The 24,258-nt window shown below is 31.6% G+C and overlaps 1 protein-coding gene across 1 annotated transcript in view; it reads right to left on the reverse strand.

Moving 5' to 3' along the window:
• Positions 1–24,258, reverse strand: part of LOC117204840 (muscarinic acetylcholine receptor M4) — a 56,216-nt gene that overhangs the window by 6,553 nt on the left and 25,405 nt on the right. Inside the window, exons 4-5 of the mRNA XM_033442625.1 lie at positions 1,005–1,204; positions 306–500 (exon numbers count right to left, since the gene is read on the reverse strand). Coding sequence (XP_033298516.1) covers positions 306–500; positions 1,005–1,204 — 395 coding nt within the window. The remainder of the gene's footprint in view (positions 1–305; positions 501–1,004; positions 1,205–24,258) is intronic.

Consider the following 24,258-nt stretch of genomic DNA (forward strand, 5'->3'; position numbering starts at 1 on the left):
TTCACTGAAGTATAACGTGTAATGAAATGTAATAAAATACAAGTTGTAATTGTATTGTAATGCATAATATTTCTATATACTAATAATTTTAATTTAGTAATAATTTAACTATCTAATGTTTCATACACAATTTTCCTTTACTCTACATATATAAGTCCAGAATATTTGTGTCAATATGACCAACGCTTCTAATAAATAAAGTGTAATTATATTTTGTTATCTTTTCAAGGCAATATCATTTACAAAAATAAGAATAATTTACCCATAGTTGTACGATAAAAAAATATAAAAACAGGAAAACTTACCAATAAGCATATCAGTAGCTGCTAATGAGGCAATGAAGTAGTTGCTCGGTTGTCTGATGGTCCTATCTACGATAAATGCCAGAAGGACGAGAATGTTACCGCCGACAGTTAACAGTATGCATAATGCGAGGGAGAAAGCAATCAGTATCGTCTGCCAAAGTTCGAAGGGCGGTAGAACAGGCGCAAAAGGTTCCGCTGTTTAATATATAGAATGTCTTTTCAGTAAAAAAGCGCTTCTCATTTCTGTTCAATTATAAATAAAAAGAAGTATTAATATTGGGTCCTTGCATGCTGTTATGTTTTAATCTTGTCACTATTTTATTCATTAAGTTGGAACCATCATTAATTAATTTTTTACCAAAGTTGATTTTGAAATAACATGTATATATATAAAGTGTAAGCACCAAACATAGTAGAGAATATTATTGTTTTCGAGTTAAAAAATTTCATGACTTATAACTAACCTATTTAAGTAATATGCTAATAGTAGTTAGTGTGTAATATGTTATAACGAATAGTAGATATATAATACACTCTAATATACTATAATATATTAATTAAATAATTAGATATATATATCATTAGAATTGTTTGTTAAAATTATTCATGACGACGTTTTAATGATAAAAAGCAATTTCGAGTAAATGTGGCTCACTAAGTATGAGTAATGGCATCGAGAAAAATTTAATTGTGTGTTACCAGTTGATAAGGTTGTTGCATTTCCTGTTATCGTTCCGTTGGTAATATTTGACGGAAACCAGTCTGACAGAAGTTCTACATATTCCCCGCTGCTCCAGCGCGGATCATCCGGGTCAGGCCAACTTCCATTTAGCTGCGAGCATTCCGTCAAAATCTGATTGTACATGCGACAAAGACGTTCCCGTTGCCTCTCCCGTTTCCTAAAAATTGTATTACAAATATTAGAGTATTCGTACTTAGACAAAATACTGAAGAAAAACACGTTAAGGATATTTTCATCAGAAATTTTTATTTTTAAAAACGCAAAGTTAAACTAATTGCTATTTTCTATTTCAGAAATTACATTTATTGTTATTTGATTTTAAACTTATTCACTGTTGCACAACAAAGTAATATTTTAGCTTGAAGAATTTAATTTTGGGGTAGATCAGAGTAAGTTGAGGCAGAAATTATTTAGACATTGGATGCGCATAGTTATTTTAGAACTTGTTGAAAATTTTAGTATGATAGACTGTATATGTTGGAACATACGCATTAGTGGAAGTTATTTAATTGCTTCAATTTCCTCTTGTTGATTCTTGGAGTCTTCTGGAGACGTTATATGAAACTTTATACTCTGAATTAGTTTGACTTCATATCGCGTCGTTTGAAGATAAGCTGACTTCGTTTCCTTAATTCTTTACATAGATAGTATATACTTTACTTATCTCTATAGTTTTTGTTAATCAGAATATAACAATGATGACATCATACAAAGACAATTATTATATAAAATGCGCTATATACTAAGATTTCATCATTTATACTGTACTGAACCTTTTCAAATTCTGATACACAATTACTTCTATTAATAATCGGACAATCTTTAAAATGGAATAACCTTTTTAAAATTGAATCAAACATCTTCAAATTTTTTTATTGTCTTTATCTTTTTTTTTGAGAAGTTAGAAAAATTAGTTTGCTAGATGACGTGTAAAAAAAGTTTAGGAAAAATTGGTATTGGTCGAAATCGCGAAGAAAAAAGTAAAAGTAAAAATTTTCTACAAGCTTTTTTTATCTAGGTCTATAATGACAATTTAAACAACACATTTTGAGAATTTACGCCAGTTACATATAGACGTACTGCTATGAGCGACAAACGGTGATAAATGGTGAAAATCGTGAAAATAGATGTAAAGACCTTTTTACGATCTTCATCCTTCGACGCCTGTCGCTTCTGCATCAATCGATTTTGATGAAATTTTCAGCATATACACAACTGATATAAACCTTTAAAATATGTTATTTGAATTTCCATTGCAAGCATAGATATAAAACAGACTCCCTTTGCCTGATTTATCAATCACACAGTAAAAACGTTAAAAAATATAATTAATATTAGAACTATCGACAGCAGTATGGAACTTGTACCAAAGAAATCAAACTGAAAAGTATAGAAAAGAAATACACGGTGCAAGAGACAGGGCAAACTTTCATCCCCATATTTGACAAAAAGATCATTCAAACTTAAAAATGTATAGTCGCGAGTTTATGAAATTTCTACGAGAAATAGTTAAGATTATTTGATCAATTTTGATCGATCTGGTAAATTCTAGCGTTGACAGCCGTCGTTAATAACATATACAATATCGATCATCTCAAAGTTTACTTCCTTATCTCGAAGAAAATTATTATTCCAAAACTATTATTCTGTGTTCATTTTCAAACAGAATATTAACAATATCTGTTCTAGATATAAGTTGGTGATTCAGTAATGTATTGGCAAAATCGTAGTGTGTCACGATTTGCTACAAAAGGCATTAGGAGGTATCATCGAATCATAAGGGCGTTACTTCTTTAGTAATGTTCGTTAGCATCGAAGAAAATGTGACAGCGATATTTCCTGATTTTAGCTAGTGACATGCACATGCCTCTTGCTCTCTATGAAACATTGCTGCAGTGGCAACACGAGAAGCAAGTCAAAGGCTGAATACACCGGGCACACAATGAGCTTGAAATAAGCATGAATGGAACCACATCCATTCCTCTCTCGCAGGTCCCTGTCGCCGCTAGGCAAGAAACGATGGGCTGCGCCTTAAAGAGGGTGACTCGTTTTTAAATAATTTAGCCAGTCGATCGTAACTGTTCCGGGTTAAACATACCTCTGTCTCTTGCATTTTCTAGCTTCACGTTTATGAAAGATCTGATTAACGTCGTTCATTCATGAGTTTAGCTTACAAAATATTCACTGCTTTTTCATACAGTTTTATATAGGTTTTTTTAATAAAATTAAAACCATCCAAAATTAAAATTAAAATGTGGGTTAAGTGATATACTTGTAATTTAGAATCCACTGTAAATGGCTTATATACACACTGCCTGCAGTAAATATCAATTATTTTGCATTTACTGAGAGACTAGAAAATTCCTACTTTGCTTAGTACTTCATATTATAAAATAAGACTTAATACTATAAGAAGTTTGTAATAAGGCAATTAGAATATAAGTGCAGTTAAAAGCGTTTATACTGAATATCACAGTTGATGTATTAATTTTTATAGCTGGTAGTGTATTTGTAATACCGTAATTATTTCTATTATTGTTACTAACATTGATGTGGTTAAAAAAAAGATGTTTTATACGTTTGTAAATATTCAGCTAATTGCTATTTTTATATTTCATATTATCGTTTTGCATCCTGTAGTTCCTGGGATGTACTGCACACTTTTCGATAAAAAAAACCTTCTATCATATACAACTTTTTATTTTAATTACGTTCTTTAAGAAGAAGTGCAGCAATGTATAGGAGGAGAAACTTCCATGAAAGAAATACTAAAATACCAAAATATTTTAACTTCATGTGATTGTAAATATGAGTATAATGCGGTATTTAAATTTCATGAATATGGTAATGAGGTATATGAGCTATAAACTCGCACTTCATAGAAGCGGGTAATTTTTTGTAAAACTGAAAAGGATGCGTTGCTTAAAAAACAGGTATAAAGAAATTTTACGTGAAATTTTCTTATTCCTACATCTATTAAATTTTAATAAATTCTACATCAATTTTATGAATACTAAACTTTTGTTCTACTATAATTAGAATTCTTTTTAAACAGATAAAATATAATTTTACATGGAAGTTCCTTTTAAGAATGCATATTCAGTGAAACGGTCTAGTGACTATAATATTTTTAAAATAAGAAAACCATAGATTAAGAGTAATATACTCAAGCAAACACGTTTCAAAGAATTCTTTTTACTGCTCTAATTTTTGCCAGAAACGATCCTGATAATAGTCCTTCATTATCGTTCTTCCCCTGAATAGTTAAAATAGTTTTTTTGAAATTTCAGACAATTAAATAGTTTATTTTATCTGAAAAATGGCTTATCGTATTTTGCGATTCAACAATCCCAATTCGTACCAGATCTTTTCAACGTTCTACTTCGTTACATTCAGTATAATAACTAATTTAATGATTAATTAAATTTTTGGAATTGTAAAATTATTGATAGAAGCAAGGCTTCAAATTTTACGCTTCCTTCCAGCCAGAAGTTAATCGAAGGGTTTACACGAATACAATTAACTCGAACGTCTTCGGTTTCGAATCAGATTTGCAAATCAATAAGATCGTTCTAAGATTATTAGAACAAGTTTCTGCGAACGCAGACAATGAAGCCACGCGAATAAAAGATGAGAGAGATGAGATCCATTGTTTCAATGTTCTCGAGGGTAAATACTTGTCCTCGTTATAGCAGGCTTTCTCTTCAAGTTGCACCACCGTGAAATGATTCGTAAATACTTGTCCTCGTTATGGCGGCATTTCTTTTTTATGGCTCTGGCAAGTGAAATGATTCGTAAAGAGGAGCCAACTACCTGTAATTAACTATAACTTCGAGCGAACATCATACCGACAAAGAACAAATCTTCGTATCAGTACAGTACATGTATCAGGGCCTAAACATGTTAGATCAATACCCAATACCCGTGCCACATTAATTGTTATTTCACCACAAACATGTCTCAAAATTCATATTATAAACATAACTCGTAAGATTAAATACTAATATTAATATTTTAATACTAGATATTCAAAGATATCCCCATGAGGGAAGAATATTTAGAGACAAGAGATCAAATGGGAAAGTGTATTAGTAAAAAAGAGTAACAGAACAGTCTGATTCAGGATATTGAACGCTTTTTCTGCTAAAAAATTTTGCTGTGATTAATACTCCCCCAAAATATAAGTTATCCAATTTATCTAATAATATTACACTACCTTTTTATATATTTTATATTTCGATAGTTAAAATACAACAATTTGGCAAAATTCCAGAACAAAATTTTAGATATACACATAAGCAGAATCTGATAACAGAAATTTATTCATCAATCTAATACTTCCTATTTGTCGTTAACTTAAAATATAAGCTTTCTAGTGAATATATGTTTCTCTTTTTTTTTTTTTTTTTAATGATACAATGAAAGTTAATCAAGAAAATTAGTTCACGATTTAAAATAACGAAGATTAAAGATACTGTAACTGTAAAGACAAGAGAGAGTATTTAAACGAGTTCGAAGAGGGAGCACGGGAGTATTGGTAAGAGCCGAATGTCGAGGAGGGTGGCTCGGGGTAAGAGGGCGCTTGCAGGATACTTTAGAAGAGGAAAGGGTGCTCGATGGGTTGCCGCAACTCGTGCATCGAAACAAGGGTAAAGTATCCGTTTTGTCTAATGAGTTGTAATGCCCGCTCATCAAGGTCATTCAACCGTGAGTCGAACAGCCAGAGACACCCTTGTCAGGGAGCACTCGCAACTTTTCAATCCACTTTATTTCGATATTCTTCGCAACGCTTGGTAACTATTCGAAAAATCATCCAACAATCACAATAGAAAAATTTCGCGATACAATATCATTACCTAGTAGTTAGCTAGTTCATTGGTAGTAAACAATCATCAAATTAATTGCTTAAAAGGAAACTATCCGTTAAACTCTTGTTGCATTAGATAATTGTTTTCTTATTCTTTATTAATTACGGGCGATTCGTAATTAAGATGTCGTGAAATTGCACAGGTGACCTAGATTGTAGGTCTGAGAAAAAATTTTCAAGTACACTTAGTTAAAGTCTGCAGTAGTCTTGGTTTCCGAAAGCGTCTGTAACGAAAACGCAAATGTGCTCCATAAAGGTAGGTAAAGATAAATAGGGTTCCCAAGAGCTTCGTTGTGGGTAAGAGATTTTAGAAAAACTTCATGTGGGATATTAGAATAGTAAAAAGCCACTATTATTTGTGATAATAATTATATTTTTCTTATAAATTCTATCGTCCATCATTTAAAAAAAATTTTTTGAGTGATATATTATGTCGTACTATTTCTGCTTTTATTGTAAATAATACCACAACTGTTTAGTAAATTTGATTTAGGATGACTGTATTATACAGTATCCCCATATATTAAGAATGTAGTAAGTGACTCGGGGTATAGTGTACTCGGTGTTATTCCCTTGGAGCAAAACAAAATTATATTTTAAAATTCCCATTCTTTTGGGACTAACAAGAAAACGCATGTGAAAATATTTACAGATACGTATATGGTGGTCCATTATCTCGCACATAACATCTAATGCCCAGCAACATTCATACAATGACTGAACACGTATAAAAGCACCATTATACTTTATCGTAGACTATACATTAAAAAGCTTGTACTCTTGCTTCTTCTACCCCTGTACGGTGTCCATTCGAGCTAAAGATGATAAATTTACTCTCGTAAAAATGACACTATTCTACTGCTTCATGTACATTCTTTTCTATTTTGTTGCAAATTTTTCCCTTTCCTTCTCATTTCATTAATTTATGATACTTCTTCTACGTGTTATTTTGTCATAATAGCTATTTTTTCGTAAGTGACTTCTAAAATAGTGGTTGAAATATTCAAATTTATATTGGCACTGAATTTTTCAATAATTTTGCACTTGATACTTGTCAATATTGAATTTCTTTTTGGCGAATAAGAATGACGAATGGTGAGTGTTTAAATGAATTTGGCGAATGTTTCCGTTTCTGAAATTATTTATTCCAGTATTTTGTGATTTGGATAAGTTAAGTATTTGTTGCATTTTATATTGTGATCCATTAACGATTCAATTTATCATTTTCTACCTCTCTTTTAATTACTTCATTACTCTTGCGCAAGAAAACGCGTGTTTCGCGAGATGTCAACTTACTTCGTACAACGAGTATACGTACTGCAGTCTTAAGGACTTTCAGAGACAGAGTCAACTGTCTTTTGGCTACATCGCACATTTAAAGAGGAGACTTGTCAAAAAGCACTTCTTCGTGGTTATTTCTATCAATTATGGAATTCTCTTAAATGTTTCCGTAATGTGCAAAACATTTGAGTTTTTTACATATTTTCATCATCTTAAACATTCATAGCAATATGTACGAATTATAAGTTGTACGAAATTTCTTCTGAAATTATTCGTTGTGTAAATACTTTTTAAACTGACTATAGGTATTTTCTTCGAGGACAGTTCAATAGTTCAACCGAATGACAGAGTATACATTTCTGCGTTGAGGGATTTACGCAAGAGTCTCTTTACCGAATGAACGATACTCAGGTGGCGGATATTCAGTTCCTCTTGAATACCTTTGGATGAAAGGAGAATTCAACGAGAGGAAGCTTGAGAGAAGCTAAATAGAGAGTAGGATGTGAGAAATGACTTTGAGCATATGAAAAATCTTTTTTTGATTAAAGAAGCGTGTGCACACTGAATGTTCTCGGTTATAAGCACGCTGATGCCTTTCGTTAAAATATTTTAATTAACTTGATTCGTTTTTGTCAAAAGTGCTTTAACCTGAATCATTCCATTCGTTCGTGAATTCCACGTATTCTGTCAAATATTATTTAATTTGCAAAGGTTTAGTTTAATGATATTCACGAAATTGTGGAATGATCTATATAGTAGTTGCTTTTGGACATGAGAATGAGTTTACGAAATTAACACAATTATAACTTTTTAGAAATAATAATTTTCCATTATTCCATTTAACTAAACTTTACAGTAATAATTAAAGTATTCAATTAAATGTTAAAATAAATACTTATATCGAGATTTTTTAGCTTTTGTAAGAATGATACTTCTTATAGTAACTTAAATGTACAATATACCTATGTATATAGATACGCTATTATATTTTAACATCTCTATATACTTTATAACATCTTCTGTTTATTTTTGAACTTCGTTGCATACATTTGTTTCGAGGAACATCTCCCCACTCCTCATTGTATATTCATTTTTTGTTTATTTTATACTCTCTAAAACGAACACTTAGAAAGCTCTAATTATTCTTAAACAATAATTCTATTATCAAACTCATTTCCTTTCACGACATAAACAAGTCTCAAATTTTCACTTTCATATCATAAAACCTTATTCCGCAAACCAGATAACTTTCATCTCAGTTATCTGCCATTCGATTCACTTATAGAAAGCAGCTTTTCATCCCTTTAAAGCGAAGCATCTCGTATGGAATGAATGCACAACCTATCGAAATTTCAAGAACTTATAACGCGATCCACCATATTTAAAAGAGAGTTCTAGTTAAATTTCATTCACTTCAAGTACCTCGCTTCTTCATACCTGTTCCTTGACCTTTTCCTCTTCGAGAACTCTGCAAAATATAATTCGCATACATTTCCATTTAATTGAATTAAAAAGAAAAAAAGAAAAAAAAGGAGAAGAGAAAAATGCCTGAAGGTGAATGAAGTTCATCGAAAGTTTTATTTATGTAAACAGGCGGCCCAAATACATGGACAGTAATCGACGCTGCTTTGCCGGTATGTTAGATTCACCCTTGTATATATGTGTGCCAAGAGGACGGTGAAGGGTAGCTGCTACGTAAGCCCTGTTAAGCAGAGGATCATCGCCGTGGAATGGCATGATCATACGGATAGACAGAGAGGAAAGGATGAGCGAGCAAGGCGAACCAATACGAAGATGGGGTGAGCGGGAAAGAGTTGAAACGAACGAGGAGGAAAAAAAATTGCGGGAAAGGGAGGGCAGCCAGAGGAATTTCAAACGTCGAGAGCAACTGCAACAAGTACCGAAGCAGACAGGCATCGTTCCAACATTATGTGAATGCTACTCGCAGTTTCGATTCGTCCCGCAATGAACCAAAACAACCGTTGCCATCGGCATTGTATCGAGTCGCAATGGATGACACGCCTTACAGCTATCAAAATGATGCGACATTGTCAGAATTTGCTGATTCCCCCCTGAGAGCTCGTGGAACACTTTCGCATGGTTTGACCGCTGTTCTTTATGTCACGATCCTTTATCGTAATCTTCTATTCGCCAAAAATTTGGACATTTTCTCTTCAATTCTTTTGATAAAGTATAACTTGTTATAAAATGAGTTATTTCAGGAATGGATCGACATTATTGGAATTTGTTGGTTCCACTCTGAGAATACGTAAAACACTTTCGCACGGTTTGACAGATTTTAATATCCCTCCAGTCACGATCACACGTTATTCAACTAAATAAACTTTAAAAATTGAACATACATTCCTAATTTGTTTCTTATTACCATAATATGGGAATTATATGGCTCATGATACATCATGTGTACATATGAGAAACATATGGATATTAGTCAATGTGGTCTATTCTTCTGTCTCGACCAACAAACCATGAACGAGAACAAAGGCGTGTAGGAGGATCTCTTGTGCATACCACTGAGTTAAAATCTATACATAGTATATAAAGCATCTCGAAAAGGAACTGATTAGAAATTGATAATACCGTGATTACTTGTGATTTTAATTCTGAAATAGTTGGTGACTAATTAAGCTCTTCGTTCATTGTTTTGATTTGATTCGAGAATGATTCTCACATTACTCGATCTTAATTGTAAAATGAATCGTGGTGATCGACGCTTAATTAATTGAAAATCGAATGACAATGAATAATTTCGTATTAAACGCATCTAATTTAAGAGGAGGAAGTAATAATCCGAAAAACTAATGGTAGAAGAAACAATGGGATATATGTGAAAAAGTCAGAAATTAACTGAGATTATATTTTTATGATTTAACACATTTTGATTTTAATATACTCGCATCACGTTGAAGAAATTAACCCTCTAAAAGTTATAACCACTATTACGATACTAAAATATTTTCCATCGTTTTAATTAGATTACTTCTTCATTTCTACATAACTCTTTAAAGATGATTTGAAAATGATTTTGCAATATCTATATTCTTCAGTATCTTCAATGTTAATTGTTGCTACTCACCAGTGGTACTGAAAAACTAGAACAAACTAGGATTACTAGAAGAGATGACGGCCTACACGAGTATTATTTGCATGAAACCGAGCTTAAACTGTAGGAGTTGATGAATACGAACGAATCCCAGAATGTTAGCAGATGGCTCGCCATTGTTATAAAAAATGTTTTAAAATTTTTATATCCTCCGTATATTAGGAGGCAATAAAGGATACGAACAGTACGATAATTGTAGCTTAAACGTTCCGAATTGTTAATCAGAAATATTACATACGTTCGACGTTTTTAAAATTTCTACTTTTATAGACACAGTTAAATATAAAATTAATTTTATATTGTTACAATATAACTAATAATTGTTAGGATTTTTTAACCTTTTACTTAGCCAACAAAAGACTAAAATATGAAGAATTCTCAAAAAACTTTTTTTTCAATAAAAGATCGAGGTTACTTGCATTTTCACATCTACAGGAATGAAATGATGTAAGCTAAAAATTTATGAGATTTATAGGATTCGAGACGTTCTCAATGTCGAAGGTTCAATTTACGGTCTCCTCAAGTGGTTATGGAAAATCGATTGTTGTCGGAAAATCGAGGTGTGCATCGTGCTGTTAAGTCATAAAAAATCTAGTAATATCTCGCACAAGATATAAGATAACGCTCGATAAAAATTGATCCTCTCTTAACTATATTTTTTCTATTTAGGCAAAGATACAATTCGCTAAATCTTAAATTCAAATCTGCAAAAAGTATCACATGTATGTTCCATTAAAGTGTGAATTATTTATTATTTTTTAACTTAAAAGGACTTAAAACTTTTTCGTATATGTATATTTATTAACAAGTAAGGATTTACTTATCTATTGAATAATCAGCTCCATTATATTATGACACATAATATTATGATTCAATATATCTGGGTAGTGTGACAGAACAGTGTACCTGTTCAGCGAGATGGCAGTGATTTACCAAAGGACTTGGGAAAACCATGACGAATTGTTACATCACACCATCCCCATTTCACAATACTTCCTCACGACCCCCTCAAGGGAAACCTTATTTTTATTTTCTTCTTTCGCAACTGGATGCAGTCTTTGAAAAGGTGCTTCTTCCCTGTCTCGCCATGCACGAAATACATAACCCATAGCTGCAGGGGTGATATCAGCTCCGCTGTTTCTTCTTCGGTGGTACACAGCTTCCCGTGACATCGTTTCCTTAAATTCCGCGATACACCCCTTCAGAGAAATAGGCCGTTATCGCAAAAAAGTCTTTCCGGGAAGTTCGGATCGGTAGGCGTAGAAACTTATGTCGTGCATGAATCAAATCACGTTTTCTCATTTTAGTCAATGGATAGATATTTGCGTTAAGGAATTTTACTATCGACGATATTATATTATCGAATGCAATATTGGTATGTACGTCTCCTTTTTGGTTTCATTCTTTTATCCTTTTCAGGAAATTGATACTCGATACCTTCTTTTCACTTTATAAATAATTTATCTTTCTATGAAGGTATATTTTTTAATTGGTTTTTATCTTTACATCAATTATACTGATGTTATAGATGTATTATAATTATTGTACTGATAATATGAAGGGAGGAATACGCTACAGGAAATTAGATTTTGTTATAGAATATCGAATTATTCTCTTATGAGAGGAAATATTTTTAACATTTCATTTAAAGTTTCTTTGATGTTGAATCTACGCGACTGTGTATGATTAATAAGATAAATATAATACATTTTTCATTTCATTCTGCTTTTCCATCAAATATTTTAGAACATAATGGTACTAGATTGCAACAGTAACAAGGATATTTTGTTTCTTTACATTGCTCGTTCTTCTTATTTATTACAGAACGTTTTGTTAAGTGGTAGGCATTTGTACAGGAAAGCGGCACGATCTTAAACAGGTTGATCGTTTTTCGCCTGATTTCTCTCCTTAATAGTAAATATTTCCTCCGGGGTAAAATATCTGTTCTATGAATCAGACGACGATTTTTCTATTTAAACAATACTTTCATTTTTACTTAAACGAATATTACAATAAAATGAAATATCGTAATGTCAATAGGATGTATAAAATATTACATACATAATTTCCTAATTGTATGTATAAACCTATAGCTATGTAAATTTTGATCAATATAATGTACCTTTGTAACTATCTACATCTCTCTACATCAACGTCTACATGGATATCTATTATGATGTAAAATAGTATTAGGCCTCTGTATACGTATGTATATTGTCCCGTAATCGATTTTAGTACACTTCATTAAACAAGGACTACATATAGTACTGAGAATTAATATTAGGACACTCCAAAGCGTCAAATAAACAACTTCGAATTAGGAGATATCTCATGCAACCCCTGATGGATAAAATCAGTACACGAAACATTTCGTTCATGGATAAGTTTAATCGAAGCTCAATTTTTTTTTTATATTTTATGGTCATAAATATGTTGTTTCAATCCTACCGTCTTCTTCTAATTTTGGTAATTTATTGGCGCTATTACAGTGATACTGATAATGTGGAAAATCATTCGTCGTATTGTTTTTATAAATAAAAAATAAAGTAAGGAAACTACGATATAAACCAATTTATCTTTATTTATCTTTATCTCTTCAAAACGAAATCCTACATTTTAAAAAGTATCAATACACCATGGAATTGAGCTAGATTTACTGGTTGATTACATCATAAAAATCCTCAGGGCGAGAAGTATTAGATCTTTTACCTTTAAAAGATCTACACTATGACTTAAGAGGATTAAAATGTCATAATCAAAGGATTTAAATCTCTTCTCCAGTCTTTGAGTTTGATTTAGAAATCTGATCATTTAACGGGTATGTACACATTTCCGGAGATTCTTAGCTCGGGGATTTATATCGAATTATTTACTGACAAAATATGCTCTTAGAGACTGTTGCTGTTTGTATTTGAAAACTCTACCATTTTCATCATCAGTTGAATTTTACCGGCTTGGTCGTAGCTTGCCAACGGCAAAAATAAAAGAAAATGAGAGCGAGTGAGGATGAGTAGAAACTACAATATGTAGGGGAATATGTTCTACATATACATATATACCATGTATATTCGTGCCTTGAATTGGTAATTTCTTATTTCAACATCATGTAATTCGCAGAAATATTGCTAAAATTGAAGTAAAACGTAGAAAAATTTCACTTTCCATTAATGTTTAATGTTACACAGAAAAAAAATTATATAGAATATTACACATTGAAATAAAATACAAATAGACATAGCACGAAAATATCTTCAGAAATACACGTATTGTTAAATGTATGTACATTTATTTCGGAATAATATAAAAAAATTTAATAATATTTTACAATTACGAACAATTACGATCTTTTCTATATTACTTTTCGCCAGTTTATCTCAAAAATAATTAAATAGCGAAAATAATCCTCTTCAAGTGTTTGTAGAATACTTTAAATTTAATATCCATTAGCAAGAAATGTGTATATTAAGAATGAATAGTGAGTCAAGTTTTTAGCAATTTACGAAGCTACATCTTCCGTTTAATTTCCTTTCGACTTTGCCCTTGTTTTGTGTTGATTTTAGTTCCATTCTCTGTGCAAATGAAATTCGGCGTGCAGAAGTCTAGAGATGAAAGTCGAAGTTGGCAGAAATTTTGCCGAGATTGGACGTAGCTGCGGTTAGAAGGATTGGCGCTAAGGCTGCGTTTATCACTTGTCAAGAATTCGGCAACTTCTTTCCAGGTTCTTCTGGGTTTAGTAAGAAACTTTCTACTGTTGCTACTAAGCAACAAACAGTTTCGTTATATTACAAATTTTAAGGTATCACCGCGATCCCGGCTACAAACCTTGATATGAAACAGTAATTTATAATATAAATTTGCATTTCTCATGTTTTTAATTATTGCATCTACTTCTCATGTTTTGTCCCGTTGTAATGAAAAACACAAGCTGGAAATAAATTTAATTAAAACCTTGACTCTTCAAATTCGTATAAATTATACGAAACATCGCAGTAACTTGCTTTTGTATATTTTCATTATTTTAACCGTACATCTAATAACAATCAATTCCTTCGTATCCACATCCAATAATTTTAATAAATACACTTCGTTCAAATTTGCTAATTTTAAATTCGTTCGTCAATTTTAAAGTATCCAAACTATTGCTTCGGTAATGTACAAGAGAATTCCATTGTGTTAATTATAAAAAACCGCCAATTAGTTTTATTCATTACACGATCGCTATCAGTGATTTGTTCACCAACGTAGAAGCTGTAAATTTCATTCAAAGTAAGCTTCCATCGTTTGCTCTAGCCATTCTGAATTCACGAAAGAATCGATCAAAACGTCGATACACCGTGACTAATGCAAAACCATAGTACCATGGAGAATTTCTAGAAGACGTGTTGTCAAAAACAGAGGTGTTGACGATCCATATTGTAGGCCGATTTTCTTCTATACCGATTCAAGGGCTTGTTGGAAGCTTAATATAGGTAGAGATCAAATCGGATTTACACTTGGACGGAGGGCAGGCGTGTTCCATAAATATCAGTGTTACGATGGCATGCTGATGGAAGTGATGTAGCAAACTCCACGGAGGGGAAGCTTGATCGCTCGGGGGAATTGAACGAACGCGTTTAATAACTATGCTGGCATACGATCGCCCACGGCGTGACACTGAAATCATCCAACAACCGAGACGAGACCCTCGGCGGAAAGTCGGGAGGAAATACCCGCCAATGTTATCATCAGTAGCCAACCTATGTCGAGTTATCCGTGTCACATGATCACTGTTCAATGATGTTTCAAGATAGAGGTATCTCTTCTATCTTCTCTAGCGTACGATTAATTTCTGACTTCATCATGTATAGAACTCTCCTTTCCTTTTACAAGAAATACAAACTGTGGCGTAGTTCAATTCAATGAATTGAATGTAGAATATGTATATATACATATATGTATATATCTGTGTATATTATACATATATTATATGTATAAATGTGTATATTATATTGTAAAATGGATTTCTGCGATCGAGAGAACTAAAATTTTTAGCACTTCTTTGTTTTTAAAGATTATTAAATGTGTATGAAGAAGAATGTGTATTTTGTTAGATTGTTTTTTGATTGAGAGCTTGGAAGATTTTTCGTAAGTTGTTAACGATGAGTAAATAGATAATTGTTCATTATATTATTTTATGAATTACTTTTTATTTCCTAATAAATTTCAATATATCATAAATTTTATGGAGTTCGAGTTTGTATTTGTTGTGGAATGAAACTATATATCTTACACAGATTAGAATTTGGCAGTTCGTTGTGGAGATAAATTATATTTTTTGTGCTGTTGTCACTCGATTGATTATTAAGGTTACGTATCAAGGCAGTTACATAAAAGTAGTTCTATGATATTGCTAGGACTTAAATCATATTTATTACATGAAAATAAAGAACAATTAACGATATATAAATTGTGAGACTAGGCTAATTGACAAGAAAAAACAAAACGATTTTAGAATTTCCAGAGTAACGATAGTTAAAAATTTTGTACGTATGTGTTGTGATACACTACAATACTTCTTATTTGCAAATAAATTTCCACTATAATATTAGGAGTAAAAAATTAGTTACTTTTGTGAGTTCTTCAACTTTTGTGAGCTCTTTTCTTTACTGACCCTTTCCTTCTATCATAAGGATTGAGTTAAAATGTATAAATCTTGTTTGTGTGTGTAAGTTGAAGTTAATTCCGTTTCAATTGATCAGCACACTGAGTAATGAGATAACTATGTGCGTGACTTTAAATTATCCTTACGCGTTAAAAATTGGCCCAAGGCTGAACGTAAATACCCTTGGTACATTTAAAAACATAACATTTCTTATTGTCTACGTACTTTGCATGTACTTCAATCTCCTGTTTTGCCTGTTATCCACCCTTTACAAGCTTTCACGACTCTTAATACTAGGGTATTAAAGTTCTTATCACTAGTCTATTACTCTGGTAATAGTGTCCTTTATTTATCTAGTCGATCCTAAAGCGTATAACACTCACCATGACTAAAATTCCTAAATTCTGAACGAGTAAATGCAATGAAGACGCATTTTTGTCGTTTATTTCGTAATAAATTTATATAAATACAATTTTCCTGGTATTCGTTCGCGATAGCATCTTGTAATATATAATTTCTTTAAAAATCTTATCTTATTATCTGCAGAAAGGAAATCTTATTTGATTACTATTTATCTTAAATTATAAAACTGTAGATTATATAGATATCATTTTACATTGAAGCTTTCATTAATTTCATTATGAAAATTGTTATAATGTAATGCATAAATATTATAATATATAGTATGAAGAAGAAATAATAAAGCATTTCGAATTATATATTACTAATTCTTCTTCTCGTACATTAATAAATTTTTGATTGAAAGAAATTAGCGTCTATTCATCGTAAGTAGAAGATATCGTCGTAATATAATAGAAATGAATATTTATCGCCTTATGATTCTCGCTTTTCCTCGATGGCTTAATTCAGTAATGAATAAATGTGCCATAAATTTAGAAGTCTCTCAGGAACAAGCCAGCGAATAGTTTTTAACGTTTTTTATGGACCAATCTGTGGATTTGAAGTTTTATCCTAGAACAAAAGCTGTATTGCTATATCCTCCCCTTAAAGCAGAAGTCATAATCCAAAACTCGACTCTCAAACTGATTGTGTTCTTCATAATTTATCTTCAATCGCTATTGAATTAAACATCAATTGATTTATTTCATTCTCTGGTTCGTATCTAATTTAATTAATATAAAATTTTAAACATATACGTTCATATTTTTTCCATCAAAAAATCCAAGTATCTCTTTTTCTTTCTTTTAATCCTAAAGCTTTGAGCGTCGGTGTTCATTTAGTTGTAAACTCAATTTTAAACAACTATTTTATACAAATATAATTAACGTCACATCAACTGATTCTTATGCCAGCAAGGAAATCCAATTTCCTGGTGATTTAATAGTTGATAATACTTAATTTAGTAACGTATATCTGATTCTAGACATACGGATCACAGTTCAGCGTGAAAATTGGTTACACGTTCGTTTAATTAGTGTACATATTACGCACAGGAAATTGCAAAAACGAGAAATACATAGATTTTTCATGACTCTGGTTTTATGTAATTTTATGAGCTGAACATATACAGTCGGGGACAAAAATAAGTGGCTGGACAGTAGAAATAGCTATTAACAAAGTGTCAATAAATACGGCTTATTTATACAAAGATGCAAGTATTAATTTCGATTATTTACTAAATAATCTATGTATTATAGTGATATAGTGATATAGATATAGTATATAGTGCGAATACTAGTTTGATACCTAGAATTTTGTTGATACCTACATCCACTACCTATTCGCTTATTTTGTTTCTAATCGTATACTAATCAGTAGTTTCTGGAATCTCTTGATATATAGCAATCAAGTTACGCTTAATGCCATCTCTCCACCCTAACCTCTCTCTCTCTCTCTCTCTCTCTCTCTCTCTCTCACTCTCTCTCACACACTCTCTCTCTCTCTCTCTCTTTCACTCACTATTCGTCTGCCTCCATCTCTGTTTCATGAAAAGACAAAGACTGGCTCATAATTAAGTGACGTGTATAGACATTGCTGATAGGGAACATTATGTTGTCATCGCTTAGCTGAAATGATCTATGTATATACATCATTGCTCCCCTATACGTCATACATATGAGTATGCGTATCAATTTCCAGTAATTACGCGACGACGGTGTGGTGTCTTTATTCATTTTACATCAACGTGTCATCGCCATTTGACAGTTCCGTCGGATATACCTAGAAATGTTGAGATTCTGCCAGATCGAAATGAACATAAAGCTGAATTATTATAAAAGACTAATTTCAGTTTTATTGGCCAATAATCATTAATGATTGATTTTTAAAGCTTTATTGTGTGATGTTACTATCAATGGCAATTGTTAATTATTTCCGAGCATTCGTCCACTTATGGTTTACAAAAGTGTGTGTATTGGTAAACATCGTTCTGAATATTTCATCATTAATCATCTTACATCAGTTTCAATTTTTTATTCCAATTTCGTATCTATTGCTACTACTGCTATTTCTGCTACTTTTAATTTCAATTTACTCGACAATTATTTCTCGATCATCTAACGGTCAGTATTGTATTACATGTGATTACAAGGAGGAACAGAAAGGAAAATGTGAAAGGTATCTAGTTTTCTGTACGGATATTTTTTACAAAAGAAGATAGCTAATGTTACATACCGTTAAGCACTCGGATTTCCAACTCACAGAAAATAAACAGAAGCTAAGTGGGCAATACGAATGATAGAGAATGCAGAACAAAAAAAAAAGAGAAGAAACAAAAAAGGGACAAAAAAAAATGAATCCCGAGCCTCAGAGAGTTTCACGTTTTTATTGTAAATCTAGCCATTGTTGCCCTCTATTTCGTTTTATGTCGTTATGTCGTTCTGAGAAACAGAAATTTTACATTTTAACAATATATACTCTCATATAAATATTGAAGAGCTTTCAAAATATAAATACGTACCTTGATTCAACTCATTATATGATAACACAAATTACGGACTTTCATTAGAATGTCCAATTCATAATTTTCTTTCGCATATTGTAAATTCATGCTTTAATGATTCAATATACATATTCAATTAAACATTCGATATATATTATAGGAAATTGTTTCCTATTTACTCGATATTACAAACAATATGATAATTAAAACCTAAACTTGCAATGAAGTTTTTGTAACAGAATGTGTCCTTGCAACAGAATGTTCACCAGTAAAATTAGACACTCATTATCTATGTGAGCAATTTGAAACAAATCTATTTAGAGTAATTTCACACTTATCTCCGAGGTGCTTTAATTATTTCAAAAACTTCCTGGCTTGCGATAAAAGCAGGCAAATTCACAAAATATCAGGAACTAATGATACTCTTGATGTATTAGACAACAGATGTTTAACTTTGTACAACAAAAAGTTCAAAACAGACATTAACATGAAGTAAATAAAGTGTTTTATAATGGTTTCTTGGAAAACAACGATAAATTAGAACCTTTTAACGTTGAAGTGAAAAGCTAGACTCGCAATACGTTAATTTGAATTTTCTATGAAATCGATAAATATGCAATTTCACTGAAACAAGTACGTACTAAAGTAGTTACAGACAATATTGTATGATTTAGGTCGTGAAGATATAGTCGATAAAAAGCATTCGAGGCAATATCGTCAGTTATCTAGCGCTTTACCTGAAAAGATTGATTCGCTTTCATGTCTTGATTGTATCCCCCTGACAGCTATAGGACCGAAATTCAAGTTGATTTATCATCGTTGACACGACATGAAGAGGCACGCATTTCTGGAACTTGATCGGGATAAAATCAGAAGAAAACGATCTAGGAATAGTCTTCTCTAGGCATAGATTCCAACTAGCCGACATGATTGATCTTCCTAATATGTTAGTTCTCTTAATGGAATACGTATATCATGAATGTTGTGTATCTGTCTGTACTTATTGTTGTACACAACATAATTAAAGATTTTGCGTAGAAGAGATCTAATATAAATAGGATAGGGGATGTTATTCGTTGCCTAAAATTATACCTATTATACCTATGCTATCTATTATACCTATTATGCTAATGTCACACTCAACCTGTAGTTGAGGAGACAAATGATATTGCTGACAGTCTGAATGCAGTCCTTTGTGAGCCGAAATGATTTAATGATGAATAAAAGTCAATAGCGCGCGGTAAGAAATATTTTGGCAAACATCTAGGTTTAATCAGAGAATAAAATTTCAGTTACAATATCTATGATCAATTATTTATTACACTGTTATTATATTTAAAGAAGAATGATTTTATATATTAATTTTTGTTAGAATATATTTATTTCCTGGCCACTTCGGAAAATATGGGAATTGTGACAATAGAGAAAGAATTAAATATTATATATTTTTATACTCAATATTATGGAATAAAGATTTTATAATATTTCATAGAGAAGATAAATTCTTCCAAAATAGGTCTTTTCGTAATTACTTAATTGGTGTACGATATTTGTGTATTTCCTATATTTTTTACCACACGGAAAGAGATGACACAACATCAAGAGAGAATCAAAGGGAAAAGTAGAAAGCGATATTCCCAATCTCATATGACTGATCATTTCAAATGAAAGCAATAATTTTAAACGTTAAATGTGTCATTCGCCGATAAAAATCAAAATTGTCATATTTTCCCTTATCATCGGTGAATTACGTATATTTTTACTTTACGGAAGTTATTTTGACGAAATTTTTAAATTACTTGATTGTGAGTATGTTGTAACATTTATAGAACGTATTTCTATAATGTGCAAATATCCTACATTCATAATTAGTCTCAAATCAGACAACCATATCATTTAATCTAATCACGGCAGAATTTTATTTTCCTCGGTCTAAGGTTTAGCACCATGTCATTTCTCTCTTTTACTTTCCCCCTATCACTTCTATTATCTCGAGACATCATTCTGAGGATCATCTTTATCCTTTCATAGTTTCCTATAAACCCTGGTAACCTGCTACGTATTTGAATCCACTGAAATGTATTTTCTTCAAAATTCTTAGTGACGAGTTCTAGAGAGTTTGCAAACTCTTCGAACATTTGATTTTCTATTCGGACCTGAATATATTATACGTAGGTATATGCATATTGTGTGCACTGTGAAACTTGCTAAGCTCAGCAGCTTCTTGACCTCATCACTGTCATTGAATTTCGTCAATTTCTCTGAAAAGAAGAATATACTTTATGTTGGAATAACAATCTTTATCTTCAATTTTCATATTCTTTTAGATTAATTAATTAACTTACTTTCGTTATGGACGATCATTCCTTTCATTGGCTCTCGTTGCTTTTGATAGATTAAAGCAAATGCAAAAACATACATTCTATAATTAATTATGTAACGTACAAGATCATCTTTCGGTATGTGTACATGGTCGTTCACACTTTGCTTCATGTCGTAATATAGATAAAAAATCCTTTAATTTTAATTAATCTTATCCATCTTCATTAAGTTAATAGCATACAGGAACTACATGTATTTGTATATAAATACAATTTCAATATATATCGAAAATTATTTTGTTTCTTAGAACTTAGAACTTAGAACTTAGAACTTAGAACAGAGAACTTAGGTCAATTTGAGTGAAGGTAAAGGTTTTTACGTTACGTATGTATGTTTTATTTTGTTTTAAATAAAATAATAATAAACAGTTTTCAGTGAGCACAGAAAAATTAGCTGTTTCAGGTTGAATACAAAATATTAAACAGAATGAAGTTGAATAAAATTACTAAATGGTTGATATAGAATGTGCATATGTCTGACTCTAAGGGAGCATTCTACTTAAAGTAGTTAATTTCACTAAATATCTTCCAACTTGATGGTAACGCGAATCTCCATTATTCTGTTAGTACATTCTGCTAAGACGGCAAGATGATTTACTTACTTATTAACTTATTACCATTTATAATATATATGTATAACTTAATTAACGAAAAAGGAGGACTAGAATTAATTTGGCTTTCAAGTGCAGATTCGTGTAAATAATCTCCTTTGTTGATATTGTACTAAATGTACTAAATATTTAAAATATTTAGAGTACATAATTAAAGATAAAGATTTACTTCAATCTTAATTGCTGTATTATGTCGAGCAAAGAGGTATATATGTATAAGTTTTTGCTTTTTCATAAATCATATTTCGTGTTCAACGTAAGAAAATTGATGTATAGAGCTTTTCCCGTATCGTGGTTAAATTAAATATTTACAATGTATGCGCATACGTACATATATACGAACACATGTGCTGAGAACCTCAACTGGAGTACGCAATTTGAAAGCAATACGCTTCGGTTCAACATAGAAAATGCATTTTTGCCTTTATTCTCTGTACGGCGCAATGAAAATTCGAAAATCAATATCCTCCATGTCATCACAATGTGCCTACCACAGTTTCCAGTGCTGTGCTTATTTTTCTTCGCTTTATCTTCGTCATATGCATGTGCGACGTACATATACATCCATACAATGCAATGGAATTATTCTGACTCTTTCTTCTATGTAATACTATTCATATAAAAATAATATTTTATATTAAACGGGTGTGTACAAGTTTCATATTTTATGTAACATAAATATGTTTTAACTGCGTAGAATATAAATAAAATATAGATATTACTTTATATTGAAACCTTATAACTACGCATTTTTAAAATGATATCGAATATTTATTGTGAATGGAATTTTTATAAAAATAGTTTTTAAAAATTTAGCAATACAAACAACCTTTATTTTGAAATTTCATTCTTTTTTCATTTCCGATATTGATGAAAAACGTTTTGTAATGAATATACAACTGAAATTGTATTTCAATATTGTTTTATTCTTTCAGAAGACATGTTTATCTCTTCATTCTCAATTTAATAAAAAAGTATACAGTTTAACGATGAATATAATTCAAACCTAAATAGGAAAAAATTCATTGCTGACGTATATGTGTATTTGCTTATCACTTTTTAATTCCTTTGTACGGGAAAATATACGTTTATTGCTCTTATTCGTATAATTGATCGAATTCTCTTTTTTGATGAAGTACTCAACTAAAATTCTACTGAAATCATCAGATAGATAAATGCATATTCTCCAATGTGCGTATTTTCCACATGCTTGAGGATATTCTGTTTAAAAGTGGAAAATATTTAATTAAGAAATCCTTAATTTTCATTAGTTTCATACTCACGTAAAACTACTGTACATACTTTATTATATACAAGACAGAGTTATTACCCACAATTTTTTATTAATTATCCTATTACCTTTTATTAATTATCCATAGCGTCACAAATTATGTTCGATCCGAAATAAAATTCGTTGCTCACTGACCATTTCAAAAATATAAAAAATATATCTACTACATACAAAATTATAGCCAATTTTAGCGCCAATAAAATTAATATATAAATTACGTATATTATATTAACTCTTCAATTATTTCATATTTTTGTAATAATTCGGTGCCTGAAATGAACAACGCGAAGCCGTACGCTATGCCGTATAGAACATTGCTCACATGTAAAAGAACAAAAGCATAACGCTATCACTGTTTGAAGAACGTCCACGTTCCCGTTTTACTTTTCCGACGCATTATTTCAGTCGCTTAAACCATATTGAATCGAACATCGCAAATCGGTGAACGCGTTTTAACGTCAGATTAAAAAGAATGAAAACAGTATGCGATCCAACCGTGTAGAAGTAATTAAAATATAATAAACAACCCCCGTTGTATCCACTTCCGCCCTTTCGCATCCATGGTATAACCGTGGTTGCAATTGATTAACACGCCGTAATAACGCACAGTGGCTTTGATATCGTGTAAACTAAATGATTCTGCTGTATGTTTGATCCTGAGTATATGCATTGTTGCCGAACGTAAAACAGAATTCACATGAGCAAATGCAACCTGAACAATGGCAGATTCCTCTCGTTGGACAGCCGAGCACAATTCATTCAAACACTACAGGCCGCGTTTCAATTTTTGAACAGGCTCGCGAGTCAAATAGCTGATGGTTCTGTTTACGCCGCTTCATCAGCTCCATTTTTTTAACCTCCATCCCTTCGTTCTTCTCGACACTCAATTGAGAAATGAGCCAGGCTTGTCAGTTGACGGTCTCGCGGAACATTTATTGTTTAAACGTGTCGTTACTGCAATATTGCAGAATTCTTTTAAATGCCAACCGCTGGTACTCTAAAAAGAATTGCTGCAGGGACTCTGACTTGATTTGAAACATCAACAATGAAAACTTCAAGACCGTTTTAGGCGTAAAACTATGTCATGCATGAGTGGTTAGGAAATAAGAAAGC

This window comes from Bombus bifarius, unplaced genomic scaffold, assembly GCF_011952205.1.
Source record: "Bombus bifarius isolate JDL3187 unplaced genomic scaffold, Bbif_JDL3187 scf7180000007984, whole genome shotgun sequence".
Classification (NCBI taxonomy): domain Eukaryota; kingdom Metazoa; phylum Arthropoda; class Insecta; order Hymenoptera; family Apidae; genus Bombus; species Bombus bifarius.